This window comes from Leptonychotes weddellii, chromosome 9, assembly GCF_054177405.1.
Source record: "Leptonychotes weddellii isolate Sample4059 chromosome 9, ASM5417740v2, whole genome shotgun sequence".
In the NCBI taxonomy this organism is placed as follows: Eukaryota; Metazoa; Chordata; class Mammalia; order Carnivora; family Phocidae; genus Leptonychotes; species Leptonychotes weddellii.
Window position 1 is genome coordinate 126202507 of NC_138377.1, and position 27014 is coordinate 126229520.

The following is a 27014-nucleotide window of genomic DNA, read 5'->3' on the forward strand; positions in this document are numbered from 1 at the left end:
AACACAGCCATAGGGGTCATTTGCAATTTTAACTTAGGATAAACATGAATAATCTGTATTAACAAAGTTCGGGGCCTCAAATTTTAAGAGTGAGAAATAGTCTTGAGACTAAAATGTCTGAACACCATCACTCTGTGGTTCAGCAAGCTGTCTCTGTTTGGGCCAGATGGGAGAGTTTCAGCTCTGCAGGACACCCCATCGCGGTCTGTGCTCCACCTGCCTCTGCTCTGAAAGCTGCCATACCAGGCACGTGGGCTTGGCTGTGTTCCAGCTAGACGTTACGTATCAGCACTGCAACTTGAATTTTATATAATTGACGCCCCTCAAAGCATTATCTTTTGATTTTTATGAGCCATTTAAAAGTGTAAGTGTGAAAACAATTCTTAGCTGTCCAAAAGGAGGCACTGGGCCAAAGCTTGTCCATGGGCTGTAGTTTTCTGTAGTGATGGGTTCAAACTCTTAACACATCACATTATTTCAACTGAAATGTTTAAAGACAATATAACAGCTTTGTCCCTGGTTCTGACACAGGGCCCCTGAACCCTTTGTATCCTCCTGACAGGAGTGTCCTTTATTCTAATGAGGTGACCCCCAGGTGGGCTCCTGGAGGGGATCTGGTCATGAGAAAGCCAGCAGCCATGATCAGAAGTTTGGCATTTTCTGCCCAGAGAGGACTTTAGACCAGGGAGGGAGCAGTGCAGGTGGGAAGTATCTAATTCTAGATCACTTGTAAAAATAGAGCTGACCCTCAAGTCTTCTGACTTGAGCAACAGGGAGACTGGAGTTGGATTTCACTGAGCGGGAGACTGAGTCCGGGAGCAGGTTCCCTGCTAGTTTTTGTTCACATATAGAAAGAAGTCATAGCAGAGCACAGAAGATACTGATGAGGGAGCAGAAGGCTGACTGAAGACAAAGCACAAGCTGACCCCCTGCAACCTCCCCCCACCCCTGGGTGGGACCTGTGTGATTTTCTTCCAGGAATCTCCCAACTATCGTAATGTTAATACCTTGGTAGAGGAGAAAAACAACCTAAACTTGACAATGCAAGGCCTCCAGTATCCCGTAGGTCCTCTTTAGCATATCAAAGTTCTTTTGAAATCTCCCTTTTCCTTACCTCCCCCAACCCCATAGTATATTATCAGTCACCCCTCACAATCCCAGGGCAGCAGCTCTTTCTGCTCACGGGTCCTGTCCCTGTGCTTTAATAAAACCACCATTTTGCACCAAAGACGTCTTAAGAATTCTTTCTTGGCTGTCGGCTTGGAACCCTGATGTCATGTTTCCTACTTCAGGTATGTTAAATTCCAGTGCAGGCCTGAGCTCATGACCCTGAGATCAAGACCTGAGCTGAAATCAAGAGTCGGATGCTTAACCGACTGAGCCTCCCAGGGGCCCCTACGTTGGACCTTTTAAAAGTTTGTGTTTCTTTGGCTGTGAACTGATTGTTCAGGTCCCTTGCCCATTTACTTACTAAAGTTCTAATATTTAGGAAAATAAATTAGGGAAACCCTATTGAAATAAATTTATGCTCTTTTTATAAAAAGTAAAAAGCATTTGGTATGTGTATTTTGCTGATTTATTAAGAATGCTGTCTCAATTAAAAACAATGTCTAGAATAAAACACACTTGGATTGGGTAGTGCTGTAGTCCTAAACAAGGGCACACCTTCTAGATCCTTCTCCTGAGTGGCAAACACTGTTAATGGCATCTCTGGATGCTACAAAGTGCAAGGACAGGACACGGGCATGTCCAGAGGGGAGTGACCTGCATGTTGGAGGAGCTCAAGAATGTCTGAGGGGTTCTGGAGCCTGTGGCCTGGTCCAGGGAACAGGTCCCAGCTGGGGCTGAGGCAGCTTTTTGTCTCCCCGATGTCCTTGCAGATGCTCAGGAGGCACGGAGCACCTTGCCGTGGGAGTTGGACTGGGAAACCTCCGAGGTCTGTTTCAGTCCTCAGCACCTGGGCTTCTGAAAATTTGACGCTTTCTTGCCTCCAAGTCTTTGCTGGCACTGGTCCCTTCTCCTGACCCCATCTCAGGCTGCTGACTTCTTAGCTCTCCAAGGACTGCTTTAAATTCCATCTTCACAGTGGAATCTTCCCCAACCAACCCCACTCTGTTCACAACCCTTCAAACACCCATCACTGTCTCAGTGTCTGGGTTTCTCCCTCAGTAGACCTGGATGGTAGGGCTGGGGCTTACTCGTTTCTTCTCCTCACAGTGCACCTGATAGGACTCCTCCTCTTGGGAGGCCTTGTTGAACCAATGACCTCTCAGTAATTATGTTTCCCAGGATAATGCAGCTCCACTGCATCCCGCTGTACCTCAGTTTCCTCATGGGGTTATTGTGGAGATTCAACAGAGATTGGAGAAAGTCACTCGGTCTTCGTTTTATGGTCACTGAGCAGAAAACATGCTGGTTTCTATTCCAGAAGCAAAGACAGCTGGAGGAAGATCTCAAAGGTACACAGCAGGAAAGAACGTCAGGTTCCCCAGGGGAGGTGGGAATCAAGTGCTGGGGAGCTCTGCGTAGGGAGCGGGGATAGGTGGGCAGGTCTTGGGGATTTCCCCGAAGGAACCAACACCCCAGCTGTCTTAACAGGTGGCTGGAATTTCAGCAGGTGGGAAGGGGACGAAAGGGCAGTCAGGCAGAGGGAATGGCACGACTGTGGCGCGAGTCAAACATGGGAAGCATTTGGGGGCTGGCCAGCAGTCCTACTTGGCTGGCGCTCCAGGACTGTGGGGCTGGAAGGAGGGGCAGGAATATGGCTGAAAATATACATTGGTGAGAGGTGACCGCGAGAGAGAGCCGGGAGTTCGGGAGCCAGGGTGGTCCTGTCAGAGGAGAGGAGGGCTGGTGGGGACAGGGCAGGGCGCGCCTGGAGGGGACGGAGGGAGAGGGTCTGTGGACCCTTCAAGGCCCGACGGCCAGGCCCAACGACCAGGCGTAGCTGCGGTTGGTTGTTTTATCTCACGAAGGCCTTGGGCGTCATTTCTCACCTAACCATCACCTTGCACGGCGGGCAGGGGAGGCCTACTGTAAGTCGCCGCGGCCCGGGGGTCCCCTGGGACGAGGCTTCCCCGGACGAGGAACCCCCTCCCGGAGACAAGGCTCCCCCGGCCATTCCCCTCCCCCGGGACGAGGTCCCCCCCGGCCACCTGCCCCCCAGGACGAGGCTCCCCCGGCCACCCCCCTCCGGGACGAGGCCCCCCGGGACTAAGACCCCCCCGGCCATTCTCCCGGGACGAGGCCCCCCCAGCGCCTGCCCGCACCCGCGCGTCCCCGCACCGCCTGCAGCCTCGCCCGCGCGGGCCGTGACGCCCGACGCCCGGGGCCGCGGGGCCGCGCCGGACCGGACCCAGCGCTCACTACAGACCGCCGGACTTCTGGGGCCACACGTCGGTGACGCTGTCACACCACAACAAGCATCTGTGAAGTAAGCGAGCCGTCCCCGTACCCGCACGAGGTTGCAAACTGCGGGGACGCGTCGCGTCCCGCCAGCCCCGGCACTGCCGCAGCCGGGAGGAGGGGGCAGGGCCTTCCCGGAGGCTTCCGGGTCGCGCCTCTGCACGTCACTGAGAGGGGAGCCAGGCGATTGGTCAGCGCAGACGGCGGCCGTCCAGGCCTGGACCAGGCAGAGGCGGGGCCGGGGCTCCGGGGCGGGGCCTAGGTGCGGGCGTGGTCCCGCGGTGGGCGGGGCTCCAGCCCGGACTGCGCGACTGCGCACTGCTGCCGCTGCTCTCGTCGCGGCGCCAGGAGGGACGCGATGGCGGGGCCCGCGTGGATCTCCAAGGTGAGAGCCGGGCCGGCGGATGTGCAGCGGGCGGGCCGCGCGGACCGGGCGGCGGCAGTGCGGGCGCGCGGGCCTCGGCGGAAGCGGACGGTGCGGGCGGCCCTGCGCCCGGACGGCGGCGCCTGAGGCGGGGCCAAGGTCACGGTCGGGCCCGGGTGTTCCCCGCGAGCCCCGCGCGGGGGCCGGGCCTGCGCCTGGAGCCGGGGCGGGAGTGGGGGGATGGCCCGAGCGCGGCCGGCGGGGCCGGGGCCGCGGGGCTCGCGGGGACACCCGGGCCCGCCATCGGACGGCGCGGGCCCCCCGGCCCCCGGGACATCCCAACCCAGCCCCCCGCCCTGTCACTGGGGAGAACCCCCGACCTCGAGGAGAGCTGTCGCTGCCCTTGACAGCTAGGGCCGGGGCCGGGGCCGGGGCCGGGGCCGGAGCCGGAAGGGGCGTCAGGGCTCCCCTGCAGTTCCTGGGTTCGCGTCTGCAGACGCTGCCGCTCAAGGTCACGCGGGAAGTCGGGGTCGGAACTGGGGGCTTCCTAGTTCTCAGTCCCATTCTCCCTACTCGTGGCCAAGGCCACACACAGATAACAGGCACGCGGAAAAGTAGGCCCTCGGGTCTCCTGTTGAGCTTCCCGAATGGCCACCTAGAAATCTACCGTAAGCAATTCCATTTATTTTATTTTTTTTAGTAAAATTTGGTGCTATGTCTCTCCTTTGCTTTGAGCTTAAAGAGCGTCCCAGATCACTGTGATTTAGTGAAAAGAGCTCTACGCTGGAAGTCTGCACCCGGAGATCTAGGTTCGAATCCGGGGCAATGCTACTGATTGGCTGTGTGACCTTGAGCACATTACTTTACATCTCTGAGCTTTGTCTGCCCGTCTGTAGAATATCTGTGTTTGCCTCAGAGTTGTCTCAGGATTAAATGCAGTAATGTGAAAGCATTAGTACATGCAGAAGGAGCACACGAATCAGGCTTTCCCAGCATTCAGTACATTTATCTGCAGTCACCAGCAGACAGTGGTTCTTGGGCCTCAGTAAATGGGTTCTGCCTCGTTACCCCCTCCAGACCTGGCTTAGTGTGTGACAGTCACTGTTCTGCCACATTTGCTCCTGAAGGTAAAGTGATTTCTGTGCCACTGTCTCAGCAGAAATCAAGCCTTTCATCACGGAGTTCACCCCACTTAATACCTGACTCATCTTTGGTAGGTCCGTTGAGCCTCCAGAGAGGTGGACTAAAGCAGCACTATTGATAATGGATGTGCGGTCGATTTGCTTTGCCTGTAGCATGGACTGCAAGAAAAAATCACATAGTGGGTGTTCAGAAAGTGTTGGGCTGTGGAATCAGATGAGGTTTTCCCCTGTCACAGACTCCCGTGTGGCCCTTGCCCATCACTGCCCCTCTGTGGGGCCCGTTTCTCCCTTTAGGGGTTGGAGCAGAAGGTGCCTCAGCCCCATGCCCCAGGATGCTGGGGATGCTGGGCTGATGTTTCAGTCAGAGCAGTTCCTCTATTGGGGTTCCATGTAGGGTTTAATTTGGAAAAAGTGGTCTGCAGCTTAAATTTTTTTTTCTAAAAAAGCATTATTTAGAGAAAATACTAGGTTTCTAAAGACCTTTCTGGTTATAAAATGCTGTAATTATGAGCCAGCTCCCTAGCAGCAAATACTTATTGAGTGAGTACCTGCCGTACATCCAACATTTTATTTGTATGTTAAGTTAGATTATGAAGGTAATAAAGGAAATGAGGAGCCGTGGATTCCGTTGGCCCAGGACCTGAAGTCAGAAGTTCAGTTCATGCTCTATGAGCCTGGCCTTAGTCTCCTTATCTGAAAAGGGCCACTAATACCTACCTCTCCAGGTTTTATAGAGATAACAATGTAATGTATGTACAGGTAGGTTATAAAGTACAAGACAGTCTCTGCCTTAAAAAATCTCATTTTACATACAGTTCTGGGTCATTTTAATGACTTAGATGTATACTGCCTTATTGTAAGATCACATAGGAGAGATGACAAACATGGACCAGACTGATTGTTAGAGAAAATCGTCGCAAGTATTAAAGATGTTTACTGGGATGGGAATTCGTCAGATAAAGGAGATGATTGACACTGGCTTGTGTTTCTCCAAAAAATACTCATTGAGCCCCTCCTGCGAGCCCCTCCTGAGAGCCCCGTGCTCTGGTAGGCACTGGAGATCCAACAGTGAATAAAACAGAAATGTTTGTGCTTGTGGATTGACATTTTAAATCCCTTGTTGGTTGGGTCTTTTGTCACAAAGACATGGTCCTGTTTTGTATGAATGTCTTCCCCCTCTCTCTGGGCTGGGGTGGGCAGAAGCACTCTTGCAAATTTTATAATGTTCCTGTCACCGAGTAGCTTTTACACGGCCTCTCTTCCAGCAGCCCATCTGTCCACGGATGAATCATGGTCTAGGATTAAGATTTTTGCCCGTGGTTTTGGCATAGAGTGTCCTTTGGGTCTGGCCCTGTTTTTTATTTTCAGTCCAGAGAGATGACTGTAGTTGCCAGGTTAGAGTATACAGTTCATTCATACCTGCTTGGCTGTTCGTTGGTGTCTCGTTAGTAGATTCCAGTGTGACAGCAAAGGGCCGGGCCTTATGAGGACGGTCCTGGGAAAGGAAGACTAAGGCGGCATATAACAAATGTATCTTTGCTTATGTATCTGGCATGAAAAGAAGTTACGTTTATAACTTGTAATGAATTTTAGTACCTTTGGTGTATGTACCCAATTTCTTAATAGGACTTTATACCAGTTTTCAATGACTCAGTTATTAAAGTTCAAAGTAACCTTTTAAAATTTCTGTTTCTAGTGTCTGATAGTGTTGAGTGGAAACCATTATACCAGTGGTAACATCTTGGGCTAGTGGAGTTAGGGGGTCACTTTTTTCTGTATCCCCTTTCCTGGCAATTAACAATTATATAATGACCACGTTATTATTAATGACCGTGTCATTACTTATCAGAAAAAATAAGTAAAATCTTCATTCTGTATGACACAGGTGTCAAATGGTATTAAATAAACTTCGTTAGATTTTTGTTATTATAAAGTGTAATTACTAAATATTCATGGGAGAAGAGTAGGCACAGTGTGTAACTGAAGGAACACTGGACTAGGAGTCAGGAGACCTGAATTCTGGTCTCTGGTCACCCTGTGGCTGCAGGCAAATCCTGACCCATGAAACACCGATGTCTCCGCCTGTATAATGAGTGAGTTGGGCTCTGGAATTTTTAAGGACCCTTCCAGCTTTAAAATTAGTGATAGTTTTCTTAGAGTATGTGTTCTCCCCAAATTGACCCAGTAGTCAAGAATGTTGATATAAAACCTTCCAGATCATCTGAGAAAAGTCCAGTGTTTGAACTAAAAAGGGATAGTTTCATTCCACCTTCAACATTTTTTTTTTAAAGATTTTATTTATTTATTTGAGAGAGAGAATGAGATAGAGCGAGCATGAGAGGGGGGAGGGTCAGAGGGAGAAGCAGACTCCCTGCTGAGCAGGGAGCCCGATGCAGGACTCGATCCCAGGACTCCAGGATCATGACCTGAGCCGAAGGCAGTCGCTTAACCATCTGAGCCACCCAGGCGCCCCCCACCTTCAACATTTTTTGACAACATATTCATCAAATCAAATTTAAAAATATGTAGTACTTAAAGTTCAAAGCAAAGATAAACCAGATATTTAGGTTTTCAAATCTGAGATAGCTTGTCACATTGAGCTAATACATGAGACAGATATTCGTAGAAGTTCCTGAATATATGTGTGCAAACTTGCAGCATCATCAGCCTTCAGAAATGGCCTCATCCCTACCCCTCACTATATGTGGTTTAATTCTGTGCATGACATTTCTTTGTTGATATTGATGTAGGTCTCTCGGCTGCTGGGGGCATTCCACAACCAAAAACAGGTGACCAGAGGTTTTGCTGGTGGTGTGAGTATAATTACATCTTTTATTTTCCTTTTAGAAGTTTCTCAAGAAAGATGCTCTAACATGTTTATTATATAGTTTTTTGTCGCCATTTATTTAAAATTAGGGAAAACTTGTCATACTTACGCTGGGTATTTAAATTCTTGGCTAACACGCATAAATCCATCGGATCACTTGCCCATTTAAGAATTCTGTTACAGCTGGCTCTGTAAGCCTGTCACATTAATGTCTTAAAGGAGCCTGGTTAAAAATAGAAATCACCCTTGAGCCTGTTACTTCATTTCGAAATCTCATTTTGGTAAGACAGTTTTTTTCAAAACTTGTACAAGTTCAGAGAAAATTGTTGAGAAGCTTCAAAGCCTGCTTTGCATTTTTATTTTGTGAGCTTCCCTAAAAACAGTAGATTGACCGCTATTAGGAATGCCTCAAACTTGTCTGAGCCCTGTGGGCTCATACGTCCTTATGCAGTCTTTGTAGACATGTTAGTGGATCTCCTATTTCTTACTAAATCTGCTGCTTTTAGAATTCCCAGCATTAGAATTCTGTGCTTTAAAAGCTGATACCACATTTTTAGAGCATTCTAAGACTGTGGGTCAGTGACTTCCTATTTGTTTTTATTTTACCCCCTTCTTACAGAATCTGATTTGGATTTCGTAATTCCTCCACTCCCAATAACGTCTTACTCTAGGAGGGATTTATAAGACCATTGTACCTCTTTTTTTCCCACTGACTTTCTATACTGTGGAAGAAAAGTAGATTCTTCTGGTGGCCTGATGACATTTAGTATTACGTGTTGGGAGAACAGGAAGAAGAAGCCAAAGGGTTCTTTTGGCTCTGCTTGTGCAAAAGACGCAGAACGAGGCTTGCATTTCAAGTGCCAGGCTGGCCACGCTAGCATTTCAAACGCGCTCTGAGAGCTGAGGGGATGATCATTGCTCTCTGCTATGATTTAAGCTGTCCATTTGGTAAAGATATTTGCCTGGTAGGAAGGGGGTTATATTTGAAGGAAATAAAAAGAGGAACTAAGTTTTTAAAAAGATTTCTTCAGTAATACAGAGAAATTCAGAAATAATTAGTCTACCTGCTCAGTGAGTATCAGTGGAAGGCAAAAGACCAGGGACCGTTGTCTGGGCCAGACTTCCTGGTGAGAGAAGGTCCCCAGGTAATGACACTTATGGTCTCCAAGTGCGGAGAGGGGTTCTGAATTAACTCCTGAAAATCCCATCATCACTTGCCTTTACACATTTTTATTTCTACACTTGAAATGCTGGCTTGATTGTTTGAAGTCTTTGCAGTAAAGCACTGGCCTTATATTAGAAACACCCTTATCCTTCTACGTCTAACTCAGACTCTGCAGGCGTGACCACACTTGCTGTTATTGTAGGCCACACAGAAACTCTGCGGGGCTCCGCTCGATGATACTTGTCATTGAGGAGCGGATGTCACAGAGGGACTCAGAAAAGCGGGGACCGCCTTGTGATTGGAAGTCTGATGTTCTCTGGTTCTAGAACAGACCGCAGCAGTCTTCTGGGAACGTGTCTGAAAGTGTTTTTTAAGCCTGAGCAGTTGGGTGAGGACCTAACTTTCCAGGATCCCAGTGGAGAGGAGAGCAGTTGCCTTCATGGGAAACCCTCTGAATTCCAGTGAGAGAACCTTGTGGAAATTTGTTCTCTTTGGTTGCATAGACTTGAATTAATTGGTCTCTTTGTAGCTTGTCAAAAAAAATATCAATTGTAGTTTATTTTTGTTTTATCTAAAGAGCATCATTTATTAGAGTCTCTGAACTCAGGTGAAGAGTAGAGTCTCTTGAGTCTTGCCTCCATTTTGGTGAGCTCTTGGAGGGACATCTCTTTTCCTGAAGGCCTTCGGGTCTTCTTTTTTTAAAGATTTTATTTATTTATTCGACACAGAGAGAGATAGCGAGAGAGGGAACACAAGCAGGGGGAGTGGGAGAGGGAGAAGCAGGCTTCCCGCGGAGCAGGGAGCCCGATGCGGGGCTCGATCCCAGGACCCCAGGATCGTGACCTGAGCCGAAGGCAGACGCTTAACGACTGAGCCCCCCAGGTGCCCCGGCCTTCAGGTCTTCTTGAGCACCCCCCCATGAGCTGGATTTCTCTGTCAGTGATATTCTTTCCAAACCTTCAAAAATTAATCCTTACTGTCCACTTTGGTGATTTCTCACACTCAGGTTCAGACAGTCACTTTAATTCCAGGAGATGGTATTGGCCCCGAGATCTCAGCCGCGGTTATGAAGATTTTTGATGCTGCCAAAGTAAGTGTGTTTAAAAAACACCTTTCGTAATAATTTGTAGAGAACTCTCCTCGGGTAGTTGGAGTTTGTGTGCTCTTAGGACGACTTGTGTGAGGCGGACGGTGTCGCCCGTCTCCGCAACCCTGACTTCAGTGCCGCGGGGACAGCAGTGGGCGCGCTGGCTTCGGCACGTCATCCGAGTCGTGCTGCTGCCGCGTGGGGCTCAGCCCTGCCGGTCCCCTGCCTGCCTCAGTCCTGTCTCCTGCCAGCAAGACTAGAACTGATAATTCACAAAACCGTCTAGGAGATTTTGAAAGATCAAAAAGAGTTACCATCAAGCGTGAGGGACGGTTATTCTAATGGCCTGGGCTTCCACGCAGTAGCTACGTTAAAACGCTTTCGTCTGGGGAATACAGGAAAGTTGGGCTTTGTCTGATTGCCCTTGAGCTGCTAGGCGAAGTCCCATGCTCTCCTGTAGGATGAGGCCTGGGGTGGGTTTGAACTGCACATGCAGCTTTCGTAAGTACAGGTCCTGTGGAGGGGCTGATGCCTCCCCAGTGGCAGACCGTGCAGAGAGCCAGTATGACCCGGTCACCTGCTGTAAGCGCCCCGCGGAGGGACACCTACCTCCGCCTAGTCGGCGGCCACCGTGCCGGCTGTCGGGGCGCACAGAGGGCAGGAGGGGACTCTGGCGTATGCCTGCATGGCTTACGGACCGTATCTGGGGTTTTTAACAGCTTTGCTGAAATACAGCTGATACACTGCACGGTTTGCTGGTTTGCCGTGTGCGGTCCAAGTCCATGGTCTTCAGTGCATGCTCAGAGCTGTGCGGCCAGCGCCGTGATCTAATTTTAGACCATTCTCACCCCCCAGACAGAAACCTTACCCTCGTTAGCACTCGCTGCCCAACCCCCAGCCCCCTCAGCCCCCCCCTCCCTCCACCGGCCCTAGGTCACCACTCGTGTACTTTGTGTCCACACATTGGCCTCTTCTGGACACTTGTATGAAGAGAGTCTTCTACTGTGTGGTCTTTTATGATCGGCTTCCTTCACTTAGCATATGATTTCTAGGCTCACGCCTGTGTCTACTCTGCAGTGTTTCCGCCCACTGTATTTCTCCTCTCCTCGTGCTATTCTTACTTTAGCCACGGTAAGAGTTGTGAGAAAAATAAGGGGGCAGGTGGCAACTCGGTGCGGACTGGGCAGGGTAGCGGCAGAGAGGCCCTCTGGGCGCACCAGGGAATGACATCTCATCTCCAGTGCCAGGAACTTTCTGGACCTTTACTGTGTGTTTTCACCAGTTCACCCAGATTGAAGACGCTAGTCCTTGGAGTGTGCGTGCAGGTCACACCAGCGTCTCTGCAGCTTACTGTGCTCTGTGTTGTGGCTTCTAGGCGCCCATTCAGTGGGAGGAGCGGAATGTCACCGCCATTCAAGGGCCCGGAGGAAAGTGGATGATCCCTCCCGAAGCCAAAGAGTCCATGGATAAGAACAAGATGGGCTTGAAAGGTAGTGGATATGGTGGCTATTGTGGATTTCTGCTACAGGTGTTAAGTTTTGAAAGCTTAGGATACATTTGAGCCAAAATAAGGCCTGACCGTGTTAAAGTAAAACCATCCTTTATGAGGGAACTTCTTTCTTTTTTCAGAATGTTTTTATTGGAGTGTCGCTGACACACACTGTTACGATAGTTTCAGGTGCACAACACAGAGGTTCGCCTTCTCTGCCCTTACGTTGTATACCCCACGTGAAGCAACTTACCCGTGGTGAGGTGGTTTTTCACTTGGGACGCATTTTTCCCCAGTAAGAACATTAAAGGATTACTGGCCAGTGTCAAATGAAAGTGTATATTTATGTTCACCCAGATTTATCTTTTGCACACTTTTCACGTTTTTGTTCTCATTTTAATTAATATATGCTTCAAGTCATGATTCAAAATATGAGCATGTGCCCGGATCCCATTCAGCACAGGCTGTAAGTGCAGACAGATTCAAGTTTGAATCTCATCTCTGCCACGTACCACTGGGAGGCTTGGGCCAGTTTCTTACTCTTGCTTTTGTTTTTTCCCCTTCACTTTTATTTTAGTTTATTTTACTTTATTTTCTTAAAGATTTTATTTATGTATTAGAGAGAAAGGGAGAGGGAGCATGAACGGGGGAGGAGGGTCAGAGGCAGAGGGAGAAGCAGGAGCCAGACGCGGGACTCGATCCCAGGACCCCAAGGTCATGACCTGAGCCGAAGGCAGACGCTTCACCGACTGAGCCACCCAGCACCCCTTCCGTTCTCTTTTAAATAACAGCAAGAGTGTTGTTACCTCATGGGTGGTGGTGAGGGTCAGATGCTGCCGAGCCTGGTCCTCCCCCAGGAGGTGTATGGTGTTACTAAGGCGTGCAGTAATGTTCCAGAAAGCTTCCAGGAATTCTTCCTCCTTCGTTTGAATCAGGGAGAAGGTAAAGTCAGAGACAGACCCCTTCTGCACTGTGGGCCCGGTGGGTTAGCGGGTGACCTGGGAGCACACGCTGAATGACATCTCTCGGTTCATAAGCAGGCACGGTACATGTATCACGCAGCTACTTCTCATGCTAACTAAGCTCCAGTGGAAAAGTGAAACAAGGAAAAATTGGAATTTCAGGGAAACATTCTGTACTTGTGTTTATAAAGAAGAAGAAAACCCAGAACGTATCCCATTGTCATCTGGGTGCTCTTCTTTACCACAGGCCCTTTAAAGACCCCAATAGCAGCTGGTCACCCATCTATGAATTTATTGCTGCGTAAAACATTTGACCTTTATGCAAATGTCCGGCCGTGTGTCTCGATCGAGGGCTATAAAACCCCTTACACTGACGTAAACATCGTCACCATTCGGGAGAACACGGAAGGAGAATACAGCGGCATTGAGCACGTGGTACGTTCATTTGATTCTCAACTTGGGTCGTCTCTGTGCACTTGGGACAGTCGTTCCGATCCCCGGTTGTCGGGAACGCCTCGCAGAGACAGCTCACCGTGACCGGGCCTGGGGTGGGTGAATCTCCCATCTCACAGGCGTGTTCTTGGGCAGGTGGCCACCTCTGCACCTCAGTTATCCTCATCTGTGCAGTGGGACTTGTGATACCTGCCTCCTGGGGCTGGGGCTGCTGATACTCACCCCCGCGACGCCCCACGTGGCGGCGTGTCCTCGCCGCCCGCGGCCCAGCACCGGCCAGTCCAGTGAGGCAGGGCCCGTTCTCCCTCAGATCGTGGACGGGGTCGTGCAGAGCATCAAGCTCATCACGGAGGAGGCGAGCAGGCGCATCGCAGAGTTCGCCTTCGAGTACGCCCGTAACAACCACCGGAGCAACGTCACGGCCGTGCACAAAGCCAACATCATGTGAGTCCTGGCCGGGCCGGAGCCCCGCTGGCTGTCGGGGGGAGCAGTGACCCGGCGACCCGGCGTCCCTCTCTTTTCCCCGGTCAGTGGGTCAGGTGCCCCCGTCTGTGAGCAGATTGGAGGGGCAGGAGGCACTGGGCATCGTCAGAGCAGGACATCGGAGACCGGATCTCCAGATGCTGTGGCCGCCTAGCCGAGGAGGCCACGCAGGTCAAAGGGCAGGCGCGCTTATGCTGTCTGAGTGGACCAGGGGAGTGTGTCTGACTCGGCCACGCGCCAGGGGCCGCCCGGGGGCTCGGCAGTCCACCTCCTGCTCGCCCCAGTCCGCTGAAGGCTGCTCCGGATGTGCAGTGAAAGGGCTTGAGCATGTCCAGTGGTACAACCATTTAAATGAGTCAATTTTAACATCTTCTTGTTAATAGATATTTCTTCATTTTTGCTGGACAAAACCATTAAAAATAATAGTCTCTATTTTGATCAGACCGTTTTACATTTTTATGCCCTTTTGTGCTTCCAGAGATAGCCCAAAACATTTTCAGTTTGCGTTTAATTAACTGCCTAAAAAATAATTTTACCATGATTGAAATCAGACGTCTGGGCTTCTGGAACTAACATTTCTTGAACTTAACTTTACTCTCTGACCTGATCCTTTTCTTTCTGCAAGTCTGTCTTTCAACCATTTTTATTTGATTAAATACAGGCGAATGTCAGATGGGCTTTTTCTGCAAAAATGCAGGGAAGTTGCTGAAAACTGTAAAGATATTAAATTTAATGAGATGTACCTTGATACGGTGTGTCTGAACGTAAGTATAAATGCTTGCTTGCCTGCTGCCTTCTGCCGTGTGTCGTGGGTGCGGCTGGTGGCTAAACACACAACGTGCATTCCTCGCAGATGGTCCAGGATCCGTCCCAGTTTGATGTTCTTGTTATGCCAAATTTGTATGGAGACATCCTTAGGTGAGTCCAGCTATACCCTGTAGTCTGTGATTTATTTATAAATGTCCTGAAATGAATGTGGCTTAAGAAGTTTCATTCGAATATTAGAAAGTATAGCGTGTGTGGTAGGAGCTGGATCCTGGTGATTTGGGTGGTGATGTCCATGATCACATGTTGGATGGGTGATTCGTTTAATTTGCCAAATTGGCTCTGGGCTGTTGTTCTCTAATGATTCGTCCCTCTTCCCATCCTGAGATGTTTTATTGGTTGGTTGATTTCAGTGTGTTACTATGTATAGCTAATGGGTGGTCATTTTGGTTTTTTTAAGATTTTATTTATTTTATTTGACAGAGAAAGTACAAGCAGGGAGAGCGGCAGGCAGAGGGGAAGCAGGCTCCCGGCTAAGCAGGGAGCTGGATGTGGGACTTGATCCCAGGACTCTGGGATCACGACTAGAGCCGAAGGCAGACGCCCAACCCATTGAGCCACCCAGGCCCCCCAAGTGGGTGGTCATTTTTACAAAATTTTTGCGACTTCCGATATAATTTCAGACTTACAGAAAAGTTGCAAGATGGTACAAGGAACTCCTGTGTCCCTGGCCCCCCCAGCCCACCCCTGCTAACGTTACTTCTTCCTCTCTTCCCCTCGCCCTGCCTACCTCCTCCTGGTGTCCCCCCCCACCACATACATGACATTGGCCATTATTCCTTCTACTTCTGTTAGTCGGCATTCTGCTGCGAGGATCAGCTTCCCTTCTCTCATCGATTTGTGTCCTTATGTCAGTTTGACTCGTGGGTATAACCGTGAGTTCTGTCCGTCACAGCCGTCATTTATATTAGCCAGTGCGCGTCCGTTTGAGCTGTCGTGTCCTCTGGACACGGCCGACCATCTGCTCTCTGGCACAGTAAGCTGCCTCCGGCCCATCCTGGGTTTTCCTAACTGTGGTCCCAGATCAGCCATTTCTCCAAGGAGCCCTGGTTCCCTTTGGCAGAGAATAGTATTTAAAATCCAAAGTCTGGGGGTGCCTGGGTGGCTCAGTCGTTAAGCGTCTGCCTTCAGCTCAGGTCACGATCCCAGGGTCCTGGGATCGAGCCCCGCATCGGGCTCCCTGCTCTGCGGGAAGCCTGCTTCTCCCTCTCCCGCTCCCCCTGCTTGTGTTCCCTCTCTCGCTGTCTCTCTCTGTCAAATAAATAAATAAAATCTTTAAAAAAATAAATAAATAAAATAAAATCCAAAGTCTGGGGTTCCTGGGTGGCTCAGTTAAGCGTCTGCCTCCAGCTCAGGTCATGATCCCAGGGTCCCGGGATCAAGCCCCACATCGGGCTCCCTGCTCAGTAGGGAGCCTGCTTCTCCCTCTGTCTGCCGCTCCCCCTGCTTGTGCTCACTCTCTATCAAATAAATAAATAAAATCTTTAAAAAATAATAAATTCCAAAGTCTGGGTGAGGTGTTTCATTTTTCCCTTTGAAATGTTTTTCTGCCCCCAGTGACCTGTGTGCGGGATTGATTGGAGGTCTTGGTGTGACACCAAGTGGCAACATTGGAGCCAATGGGGTCGCGATCTTCGAGTCGGTAAGGACCTGGGTGACGGGGGAAGTGGCGTTCACGTAGGAATGGCCTGAGGGCCCAGGATGGGGTTATCTGCATGAATATGGTTCAACTGTTGAGTTTTCTCGGGAGTCGAAATAAAATGATCCTTTCTTTAGGTTTTTTTTTTTAATATAAGTTTGGTTTATTCATTCATTTCCCTTTTTTTATTTTGAATCCTTATTATTATGTGTCCTTCCTCAGTTACATCTTATCAGAAGCTGGAAAGGATCGTTAGTCCGTGTTTTTGCACTTTTCCCCCATGGTTTCAGCTCTTGGTTTCTCTGAGGCTTTACTTCCCGACCCCGCGTCTGATGAACGAGGAGATGTGATGGGGCACAGCGTCCCCGGGAGAGGGCTGTTTGCGGTCCCTCTGACCGCTTCGCGTTCCTCCGGTAGGTCCACGGCACCGCCCCGGACATCGCGGGCAAGGACATGGCCAACCCCACGGCCCTGCTGCTCAGCGCTGTGCTGATGCTGCGCCACATGGGGCTTTTCGACCACGCCGCGAGGGTTGAGGCTGCGTGCTTTGCCACGATCAAGGACGGAAAGGTATGGGTGGTCGTCTTGCATACACTGTGTCCGGGTGAAGGCAGCAGGCGTCGGCTCCCCGGGCACACGCGGTGCGATCTGTGGGGAGAGGAGCCATGCGTTCCGTCGCGGGGGGCTCGGCAGCGCCGGCCCAGAGACACCCCTGTGCTTCGGGAGGAGCCGCGGTTCGGAGGCCAGAGCCAGTGAGGCCTCGGTGTCCTGTTGTCAGCGCACAACCGGGGCCAGGTCCCTGCCCCCCCCCCAGCAAACCCGTGCGGTGTGCGTGATAAAGTCTGCGGAGTCTAACACGCAAGGGGAGCTAAGGTCCAGGCCGCTGGGCTGGGAATCCAGCGGCAGGTCCAGGTCAGATGTGCGGGGACATGCTCCACGTGTGTTGTGAAAGTAAAACACGTTCATAAAAGGAATCATCGTGGCTGATGAACTAAATGTTGGGTGACTTTATGTTCTTCATGCACATCATCTCCGTGAATCTCTACTGCTCTGTGAAGCAGATGCTACGACTAACCCCCTTTGCCAGGTGAGGGAACCGGGCACAGAGAGACTGACTGAGGTCCCACAGCTCCTCCGGGGCGGCCGGGGCTCACAGTCTGGCTCGAACCCAGCTTCGTTGTTCTGAGCACGGGCGGAGAGCGAGGCCGGGCCTCAAAAGCATAGCATCTGTTTGGAGAGAGCGCTGCCTCAAGTCCTCAGTGGCCCTTGGAATTGTCGGGACGCAGTGGGACAAGAGAACCAGGTGTCTCGGGGTCCCTTTGGGAGCGAAGGGAGGACAAGCTGTCGGAGGACCCGGGGGCCGTGTGGGGGAATTTCTAAGGAGGAGAGTTGGAGAGCTAGCGGTTCAGGGGTGCTTGGCCGGCCGCCTCAGTGCAGTGTGGGCCTCCTGGTCTCCAGCTCATGAGTCAGGCCCCACATGATTCAGATATTACCTTAGATTTGTTTCTCAGCTTCCAAAATAGGTCAAAGGATGTTTTTTCAACTTTAAAAATTCCCCCAAGGGATTTATGGTTCGTTTAAATGTCCATAATCAATATTAGGGTCTACTGTACGGACAGAGGGAAAATTTTGGAAAGCCTCCCTCCTTGCTTTTGTCTCGAGAGCGCCTTGTCCTCTCCAGCGTGTGGTGCGTGCTAACCGGACCCCGGTCATCCTGGGTGGGGGCCAGACGTGCGCGGGGGCTCGCCGTAGAAACAGCCTGGCTTGGCTCTAGCATGTGGGTGCAGTTTATCTTTGCTTTTCTCTTTTCCCAGAGCTTAACGAAAGATCTAGGAGGCAACGCAAAGTGCTCCGACTTCACGGAGGAGATCTGTCGTCGAGTACGAGATTTGGACTGAGGCTCCTGTGAGTGGCGTCTGCGGGCGTTAGTGTTACCGGCCGCCGCAGGCGCCTCCCGTCGCGCACACGTTTGGTTCGCTTCTTTCCCGACAGTACACTTTTAGACGTGGCCTTTTCTGAACAAAATCTGTGCAGAGGCTGCGGGTGACGTCCCTAGGCCTGCTTTCAGAGGACTTTCCCCAAGTGCTTGTTTTATTTATTCTGTGTCTATCCCGTATATGTTTTTTGTAAATTCTAAGTGGACTGTGTCGTTTGCCATGTTAATCATTTTACACTTTGGTTAAAACGGTTTTTCCTCAGCTGTAAATACGATACAAAATTAATAAGAGAAAACATAACTTTTTAAAGAAAACCCTGTTTTCCTTGGTTTATGAAAAATGTAATAGAAACAAAATAGATTATTGACATGATAGTAAAGATGATATTCTTATAAAGCTAAACGGGCACAGGAGAGGTTTCCTGGAAAGTTCAGGTCAAAACCAGTGAATGGGGCATATTTCTTAGCGATGGGGGAAGTAGGCAGGTGTGTCCTTCCACGTGAATTACTGAGTATGAATAAAGACTTCAAGAACTACGTGACGAGAGATGTGATTTTTGTTAATAAGACACAGGCAGCATATTGGGGACAAAGACATGGGTTCGTGTGTCCAGTTACTTTGTTACCGGAGACGCCCCGCTGCTGGCGAGACCCTCCATGGCCTGGAGGGGGGCTTTTGGCTGGACAGCGGGAGGCGTCTCTGGCGCAGGGCCGGCTGCACGCGGTCCACTCCGCCTGTAGCCGCCCAGGGCCCCCAGCGCCTCGGTTCTGGCTGCAGTAGAGCTGGGGTTGCTGGCTGGCCCGCCCCGTCCCCAGGGCACCGGGTCACTGCCCGCCGTCCCACCTCAGCGGCGCCAGCCAGAGATGAGCCCGCGGCGGGGCCTGGGCGCAGCCGCTGACCGCCCCCAGCACGACTGCCCTTTATGTCAGACTCCAAGTCACTATTTTCGGAGACTCCTTTCCTCTTTGCCCCCCCGCCCGCCGGTGTGGCATTGCGAACCCGTGGGTCTTGCAGAGCGCGCCCTGAGCACGGGATTCCTTAGCGAGGGTCCCCGTCTGGGCGCTTTGTCAGGCTCGGCACCACTCACGTCTCACGTGTGTTTGACTTGGTTCAGCTGCGGCTTTCTCTGCTCTGTTGGATCACGCCAATGATCCGCCCCACTAACAAATTCCAGAACTGACTGAGGCGTGTCGGAGGTCACAGGCTGCGTATTCGGGCTGTGGGGCTAGCACGAGCCGCCTGCTTTCACAGCGTGCTCCCCTCAACGCCGTCCTGCGCTGTGTGGGCTCCGGGGCGTGGAGGGTCACGCCCGCGGCGCATCGGCCCGTGGTTTCGATACCCACGACTCCCTGGCCCGCCTGCTCAACTGACAAGAAAAATCAGGTACTTGCTGGCAAGTCTGTTAAATGGTTTAATATTCAAATCACAGTACAAACAGGCAACAGCGGTTTTATTAAGCATCAGGTCAGTCGGCAAGTGTGAGGTGCCCAGCGCCCAGGGCTGGCACAGCGGGGTGGGCAGCGGCCGTGGGTCCAGAGGAGGTCGGACTGACCGTGGGCTCTCCTGCGGCGCGCCAAGTAACTCTGGCCGTCCCTCTCCGTCCTCCCCTACACGAGCCAGCAGCCCGCCCTTTATGACAAATGAGCTGATCTCATTTGTCACCTGAACAAAAAGCAATGCTTAAAAGTAAAACTATCCACACGTGAAGCTTCTGGGATCGTCAGCGGCTGCTGGTGCCAGACCCGGTAAACGTGGACACCAGTGCCGTGGCCGGATGCGGAGACCTCACAACCTTGCTGGGCATCAGTGTGCCCAGACCAAGGGGGACCCGGAGCCCAGGATGACCTCCAAAAGGCCTGCCATCTTCAGCGGAAACTGGGAGGATGGCCCCGATTACTTCTTCTGCTCTTGGTAAAAGGAGTCGATGATGTCTTTGTACTTGTCCAGAACCGTGAGCCGTTTCACCTTCATTGTGGGACCTGAAGGAGCGATTGGAAAGAGGGAGTGAGGCCTGGCTGCTGAGAAGCCCAGGAAGGTGTGCGCTGAGGGTCGCGAAAGACCAGGAGGCACCGCCTTCCTTAGCCTGCACCCGTTTCTGATCCTCCGCGTATTTTCTGTTCTGTCTTCTGGTGAATCGGTGACTCACACCCTCAAACGAACCCACAGAAGTACAGTTTCTGTCTTGGGCTCTCGGATCCTCCCGGGGCAGGCGAACCGCCTTGCTGGGAGCGCACAGGCAGCCTCGGGACAAGGCTCCGGCCAACACGCGCGTCGAGAGCGGGCGACGGCCATCCGGCCGACGTCCCGACTGTGACCTCACGAGACCCCAAGCCAGAACCACCCAGCTAAGCTGCCCTGGATTTCCGACCCACAGAAGTCAAGATAATAAATGCTTACTGTGTCAAGCTGCTAAATTTGGGGGTAATTTGTTACACAACAGTAGCTAATGGGTGAACGGCCCGTGACCGCGCACACGACGTGGAGCGTTACGCTTGGCTTGCCCGACCAGCCGGGGGCAGACCGGGTGCGCCACCTCGTCCAACGTGGTCTCTGGGAGAGGTCTTTCCCAAATCCCTGTTCTTGGCCCTGGTTCTTCCCTCTAAAGCATGGCCGCAAGGGCTCTGATTCAGCTTGGGGGCAGCTTGAGGCCATTTTGCACTAACACACTCGGCTGTGTAATTGGAGACTTCAAAGTCACTTCTGGAAGCTGGCCGGAGGCTGTTCCAGAAGCCATTCCCGCCCCCCCTGGCCGCGAACACCCCACATGCTTCAGCCAAGAGTGACTTCCTCCATCCAGCTGAGGCTGCACCAGCAGCCTTTCCTGGCTTTGTGGACCACGGTCCAGAAGGGCTTCATTCCTTCACCTGCACGTGAGCTGAGCTCCTAGAGCCAGGGGACTCCAGCCCAAACACTAACAGGGCCTTAGGGTCTGCCTCCTGGTCCCGCTGTGATTGCAGGGGAAAATGGCCCCCCAGTCAAAGCAAAGTTAAAGGTTCTATGTTCAAATTAATAGGCTCCAGCACACATTCAGTGCATGCGTCTGGCTCTCCCCGGGTGCAAGCCCGCACACCGGGCAACGTGTCCTCCTGCCAGAAGGAGGGGGCTGTCTGTGGCTTTGTGCTTGCGCTGGGCTTCCTCCCAGGCTCTGCCGTGGCCTCTGCCCTCCCACACGGCCCCTCGAATAGCGAGAACAAACAAGCAAGAAAAAAAACCCTACCCAACTCTCCACCCGAAATGGAGAAGTCCCTCTGGAGAATGGCCCACTTCTGGATGCGGTAGGGTCGGGCAGCTGCGTTCTTGTTGACCCTCTGGATCCCCTGCTCAATGGCCTGATACACGGCCTCGTCCTTGGTGCCCACGATCTCAGACACAGTGGTGGCTTTGCTGCCCACCCTCTGGCAGAAGGCCACAGCTGGTTCAGTTAGGCTGTCCGTCGGCTCGGAGGTGTCTGGGTCCAGCACACACTGAAAAGCCAGAGGTCAGACCAGGCCCGAGCCTCACCCCACAAGACACAAGCCCCGGTCTCGGAGGATGTGGGTCACCATGAGCTCTGTTCAGAGACGGCCTGTGGTGGAAGGGCACCTAGCAGCACCTCAGCCAATAAAACCATGGGCTAGAACAGGGACCCCTCCGGCCCCGCCCAGCAGCCTAGGCTCCGAGCATCTGCGCGGGGGAGTGAGGGCGGCAACCCGGGGGAGCCGGGCTGAGCTGGACCATAACGGGTCATCACAGCAGCATGTGACCAATTGTGTTTCCTGCCCCTGTTGCAGGTAGCCCACAGGCTATCCCAGAATAAAGTCTCGAGATGTAGATGTGTCCTGGCCGAGCATGGCTTCTGCTTGGGCCAGACCCACAGACCACCCACCCCCCTAGAGCCAGACCCCCTGACATACCTTCAAGGTGAGCAGCATGGACAGGAACTTCCTCTGGTCCCCGATCAGCATGGCATTGCTGACGATGGGCAGCTCCATCTTCACGGCCTCCTCGATGGGCACAGGGGGCACGTTCTCTCCACCGGCTGTGATAAGTAATTCTGGGAGGTGGGGCCAGGCCCCCGGCACAGGTTTGAGTCCAGGTGCCCGGGCTGGACCAGGACCCAAACCTCGGCCCCAGACCCTGGAGGCAGGAGCATCGGGTAGCACTGTGGATACTTGGGGGGTGGCGGGGGCAGTGCCACACCCTCGGAAGCACCGCACACCTGCTGGGGACACACCTGCTGGGGGGGACACCTGCTGGGGAGACACCTGCTGGGGGGACACACCTGCTGGGGTGGGACACCTGCTGGGGTGGGACATCTCCTGGGGGGACACACCTGCTGGGGTGGGACACCTGCTGGGGGGACACACCTGCTGGGGTGGGACACCTGCTGGGGTGGGACATCTCCTGGGGGGACACACCTGCTGGGGGGGACACCTGCTGGGGTGGGACATCTCCTGGGGGGACACCTGCTGGGGGGACACCTGCTGGGGGACACACCTGCTGGGGTGGGACACCTGCTGGGGGGACACACCTGCTGGGGGGGACACCTGCTGGGGGGACATCTGCTGGGGGACACACCTGCTGGGGTGGGACACCTGCTGGGGGGGACACCTGCTGGGGGACGGTGGCAGTTCCTGGAGCACAAATGCTCACTCAGGGCTCCCACTCCTTTGCTCATCCTCCAAGACTTTGCCTGCTCAGACTTCTCATCCATCGCCCCTGGACACGCTGCCATCGTCCTGCAGTTGAACTGCCACCACCCGGCAGGCGCCCGGCACCCACCATGGGCCAGGTGCTGTGCTAAGTCTTACATGTGCAGTGATTTACTGAACCCTCACAATGGGCCTATGAAGAAGCTCATTTTACAGATGGGGAAACCGAGGCACAGGGAGGTTAGGTGGCTTGTCTGAGGTGGAGTAGCGTGGGGGAGCACAGCACAGCACGGTTCCAGAGCTCCTGCTATGAGCCTCTCACCTCGCCTACACCTTCCCAACACGCCCTCCTGTCTCCTCTAACACACCGCGTGTTCTTCTCAGGAAGCCCTCTCCCCTCCAGGAACCCTGGCTCTCCCTTCCCGGAGCTGCTCTCACAGCGTCCACCCCTCGTCCACCGCCTCACTCATTCAGGGGTCTACCGAGCACATCTGTGCAAGACCAGCTGGGGGCACTTAGCGCTCTGGCCTCCTCCCTGGAAGGTGGATTACTGCCAAACAGATGGTTATTAAGTGGACATTTACTCAATACCCCTGACTGCTTTTGCTAGCTCGTGGCCCCCCAGTTCTAGTTCAACAAAGATGAGTTACTCCCCTCGTGTGCAGGTCCCGTGTGGACGTCGAGACAGACCCTGGCTGCAGGGAGGCTCGCGGCCCAGCTGCATGTTGCACATGAACTGGGTCTAACAGGCAGAGGGCACATGTGCACGGCAGGTGAGACAGGGAGGCAAAGGCGGGGGGAGCAGGGCCCCTCCAGTGCCCGCTGAGGGGCGGCCCGGGTGGGTGGCAGCCTCTAAGCGGTTGGGGCTCAGAGTTTTAGGGCACTAGTGGGGTGAAGAATGGTTACCAAGGCGTGGGCTGGCCAGGGAGGAAGCGTTCAGACCGGGGTCTGTCGGGGGCAGCAGGGGTGGGGTGGGAACCACGGCCAGGCAGAGCCCAGCAACAGTCACCAGCCCTGCCTTCCTCCTTCTGGGGCTTTCTCTGGCCCCCTCCCCCTCTCTGCCTCCTACCAGAGTCTTTCACGAGTTAGTACGCATAGAAGTCCTCAAGCAAACTGGGCACAGAAAGGAGCACCTGCCAAAAATCCACAGGAAACACTCAGGGATCAAATGTCAAAAGCGTTCCCCAGAGATCAGGAACAGTACATGGAAGACCAGTGTCCCCACGTCTGTTCACCGCTGCTTTGAAGGTCCTACCAGTGCAAGAGGCAAGAGAAACACCCAGAAGGAATGGAAAGAAGGAACAAAACTGTCGGCATTTGGAGACGGTCGGATGGTGTGCACAGAAAGTTGGAGAGAAACCTACAAACCCCAGCTCCTAGCGAGCTCTCCGGGTCACGTGACCCATCAGGAGCTGCCGGCGAGTCTTCCCGGCTATGACATCTGTCCTTGCTCAGGGCCCTTTGACTACGTGGAGGTTTGTCTTTAACGTAGTGGAATTTCGTGAGTCCCTCTTCTTGGCTCCTGTAGATCTTCCGCATTCCAACGGGATAACGGATTTCTCTGTTTTCCTCCAGCAGCGGTAAGGGCCCCCTTCTTCTTCATGTGGAACGTTCTGTCGTCTCTGTTGCTATCGTGCACGGACTAGTTCCTTCTGCGATGCCTTCTAAACGCGCTCGCACAAGCCACGGATTCCCTACGGCGATGTCCTGACCTGTTTGCGAGCCGCTGCTGTGCATGATGCCACCCTGCTCTGTCCGACAGGCCGGGCGTGACCGCGGGCACCGGGCCTGCCCCTTCCTTCTGAGGCGTGGGGTCTGGCTTTCCCAGGACTGGGGCTGGCTTCCGGCTTGGGAGACTCCCATTTCATTATGTTAAGGAAGGAGCTACCGTTTCTGTTTTTATCCATGAAGGAGGATATTAAATTTTTGTTAAATGCCTTTGCAATAGATGTGGAAATGATCATAAATATTTTAAAGCTCTATTAATGGGATTAATTACATTATATATCCCTGGGTTTCCAGAATAATCCCACTTAGTCATGATGGGTTACATTTTAATGTGCTGGCATAGACTAGTATTGCTAGTCTTTTTGCTAGTATTTCTTTTAGGATTTTAGCATATATATTCATAAAAGTCATTGGTCTACGCTTTTCTTTTTTTAAAAAGATTTAATTTATTTATTTGACAGAGAGAGAACAGGAACACAAGCAGGGGGAGTGGGAGAGGGAGAAGCAGGCTTCCCGCAGAGCAGGGAGCCCGATGCGGGGCTCAATCCCAGGACCCTGGGATCATGACCTGAGCCGAAGGCAGACGCTTAACGACTGAGCCACCCAGGCGCCCCTGGTCTACGGTTTTCTTTTTAAATACAATCTTTTTCAGATTTTGGTATCAATGTTATACTCACCTCACTAAAAATTTTTTTCTATGCTCAAATCAGGTGAGGTATCATTAAAATTTCTCAGTGAACCTCCTGGTCCAGCGTGTTGTGCGTATGTGGTGGGGGGACGGTCACGATGTGTTCCCCAGAATCAGTCTCTTTAAGTTTACCATCTTTTCTTTAGTAGTTACATTCGCCCAGAAAATGATCTCACTGACATTTCTCAGTATATCTGCACAGTGCTGGGCAATTTATACCATGTTTATGGATTGGGCGACTCAGTGTTGTAAAGAGACACATTCTCACCAAATTAAGCCATAGATCCAGTGAAATCAAAATCAAAACCTGGCAAGTTTTTGGAGGCCACTGGCATGATTCTAGCCAAGGTTGTCTCAGAGATGAAGACCAAGGCCTTAGGCCTCACAGAGCCAGATAACAGGCCGTATCACAGAGATACTCGGGGTACAGGGACAGGCAGACGAGCCACCTCCTGCACAGGGCCCTGGTGGGTAATGCCCTGCGGGGAGGGGGTCTCCTTGGCAGTGAGGCTGGGTCGGTGGATACTTATCTGGAGAAAAGGCACCTGGGCCCAGACCTCTAACAACACTATTTTAAAGATTTTATTTACTTATTTGACAGAGAGAGAGAGAGAGAGAGAGAGAGAAGGAACGCAAGCAGGCAGAGTGGGAGAGGGAGAAGCAGGCTTCCCGCGGAGCAGGGAGCCCGATGCGGGGCTCGATCCCAGGACCCTGGGATCATGACCTGAGCCGAAGGCAGACGCTTAACGACTGAGCCACCCAGGCACCACCTGACCATACTGTTTTAAAGGACGTCCGAGTCCGGTTGGATGTTTCCCATTACTACCCCTCCCCTTCAGCATGCAGGCCTCACCTGCCATCACCAAGCCGGGCCCTAGGCGGTGCTCTCCGCCTGCCCGCGCAGAAGGACGGTGCGTGCAGGGATCTCGCAGACCCCGGCGGTGTGCGGGTGGGCTCCAGGAGGGTCGCCAGGACTGTTGCCCTGCTCTTCCCAAGGCTCAGGCCAGGCCTGCCCTGACCACCCTGAGAGCCAGCCCTCTGTGGCCAGCAGAGCCCGGGCTGGATGACACCCCTGACTGCAAGATTTTCAGAGTTGTTCGCCCACTCACTGAGCTGTTTCCCTTGGGAAACGGGCGGGGACTTCTCCCCATGGATGTGTTTGGGCTTACACCCCCTTGTGCAAAGTGAGCAAAGCACTTTTTCCACTTTTTCCGTGCAAGTCCCCAGTTGTCCCCTGGGAGGGCCACATTCCTCATGGGAAATTTCTCTGAAGTCTCCTGCTTTATTTTAAATTTTATATCCAGTCTGTGTTCTCGATACCATGCCGATGTTTGCACGTAAAAATACATGATATTTATGCCCCAGAATCTTCTGGAAAGACTTGCCTGGTTTCTCTAGAGAGTCTGAATCCCAGCTCCACCATTACTAGCCGGGCGACCCCCCACTATCCCCCCTTCCTCCCTCCCTCCCTCCCTCCCTTCCTTCCTTCCCCCCTCCCTCCCAGTCCTGGACCTGGACCTCTAACCATACTATTTTAAAGATTTTATTTACTTATTTGATAGAAAGAGAGAGAGAGAGAGAGAGGGAACACAAGCAGGGGGAGTGGGAGAGGGAGAAGCCAGGCTTCCCGCTGAGCAGGGAGCCCAATGGAAGGAAGGGAGGAAGGAAGGGAGGGGGGAAGGAAGGAAGGGAGGTGAGGGGGAAGGGAGGAAGGAAGGGGGGAAGGAAGGGAGGAAGGGGGGAAGGACTAGCCAGCTAGTCGGAAGTAAAATGCTGTCCGTCCAAGTGCACGAACTTGATACGGGCTCAGGACTGGGGGAACAAACAGCAGCAGCTCATCCCCCCAACACAAATGCCCGTGGCCAGAAGCCAGCCAGCGGCACTCACCTTTGAGGCGCCCGGTGATGTAGAGGAAGCCGTCTGTGTCCAGGCGCCCCATGTCCCCAGTGTGCAGCCAGCCCTCGGCGTCAATGGCCTCCCGTGTCTTGTCCTCCATGTTCAGGTAGCCCATGAAGATGGTGCGGCCCCACAGACAGATCTCCCCGATGCCCTCAGCATCCTCGTTCACCAGCTTCGCCAGGCAGCCTGGCACCACCTTGCCAGAGCTGGGGGTGGCCCGGGGGGGGGGGGGGCCAGTCAGGCCTCAGCCTGGGGTCAGGCCCCACCCAGGAGCCCCCAGGGCTCCAACC

At 52.8% G+C, this 27014-nt stretch overlaps 2 protein-coding genes and 1 long non-coding RNA gene across 6 annotated transcripts in view; 1 reads left to right on the forward strand and 2 right to left on the reverse strand.

Moving 5' to 3' along the window:
• Window positions 1-1553: 1553 nt before the first annotated feature.
• Window positions 1554-3696, reverse strand: LOC145723616 (uncharacterized). Of its 2 annotated transcripts, none has more exons than XR_014148864.1 (2): window positions 3367-3696; window positions 1554-3007 (listed from the first exon to the last, which is right to left on the reverse strand). It is a non-coding gene; the product is annotated as an uncharacterized LOC145723616 (long non-coding RNA). The 2 variants fall into 2 exon arrangements; XR_014148865.1 differs by having other exon boundaries at window positions 3286-3696.
• On the forward strand, window positions 3672-18314 carry IDH3A (isocitrate dehydrogenase (NAD(+)) 3 catalytic subunit alpha). 3 transcript variants are annotated; one of them, XM_081831819.1, is made up of 12 exons: window positions 3774-3790; window positions 7662-7724; window positions 9230-9364; window positions 9910-9993; window positions 11366-11480; window positions 12689-12876; window positions 13205-13338; window positions 14039-14141; window positions 14231-14295; window positions 15760-15844; window positions 16259-16411; window positions 17656-18314. In XM_081831819.1, the coding sequence occupies exons 4-12, from the start codon at window positions 9970-9972 to the stop codon at window positions 17737-17739; spliced, it is 951 nt and encodes a 316-aa protein (XP_081687945.1). In that variant the 5' UTR covers window positions 3774-3790; window positions 7662-7724; window positions 9230-9364; window positions 9910-9969; the 3' UTR covers window positions 17740-18314. The 3 variants fall into 3 exon arrangements, with proteins under 3 accessions (XP_081687943.1, XP_081687944.1, XP_081687945.1); XM_081831817.1 differs by lacking the exon at window positions 9230-9364 and having other exon boundaries at window positions 3672-3790; XM_081831818.1 differs by lacking the exon at window positions 9230-9364 and having other exon boundaries at window positions 3674-3790; window positions 7662-7700.
• An 862-nt stretch (window positions 18315-19176) lies between these two features.
• ACSBG1 (acyl-CoA synthetase bubblegum family member 1) overlaps window positions 19177-27014 on the reverse strand; it is a 41870-nt gene continuing 34032 nt past the window's right edge. Inside the window, exons 7-10 of the mRNA XM_081831900.1 lie at window positions 26713-26967; window positions 21672-21811; window positions 20996-21242; window positions 19177-19757 (exon numbers count right to left, since the gene is read on the reverse strand). Coding sequence (XP_081688026.1) covers window positions 19672-19757; window positions 20996-21242; window positions 21672-21811; window positions 26713-26967 — 728 coding nt within the window. The 3' untranslated portion in view covers window positions 19177-19671. The remainder of the gene's footprint in view (window positions 19758-20995; window positions 21243-21671; window positions 21812-26712; window positions 26968-27014) is intronic.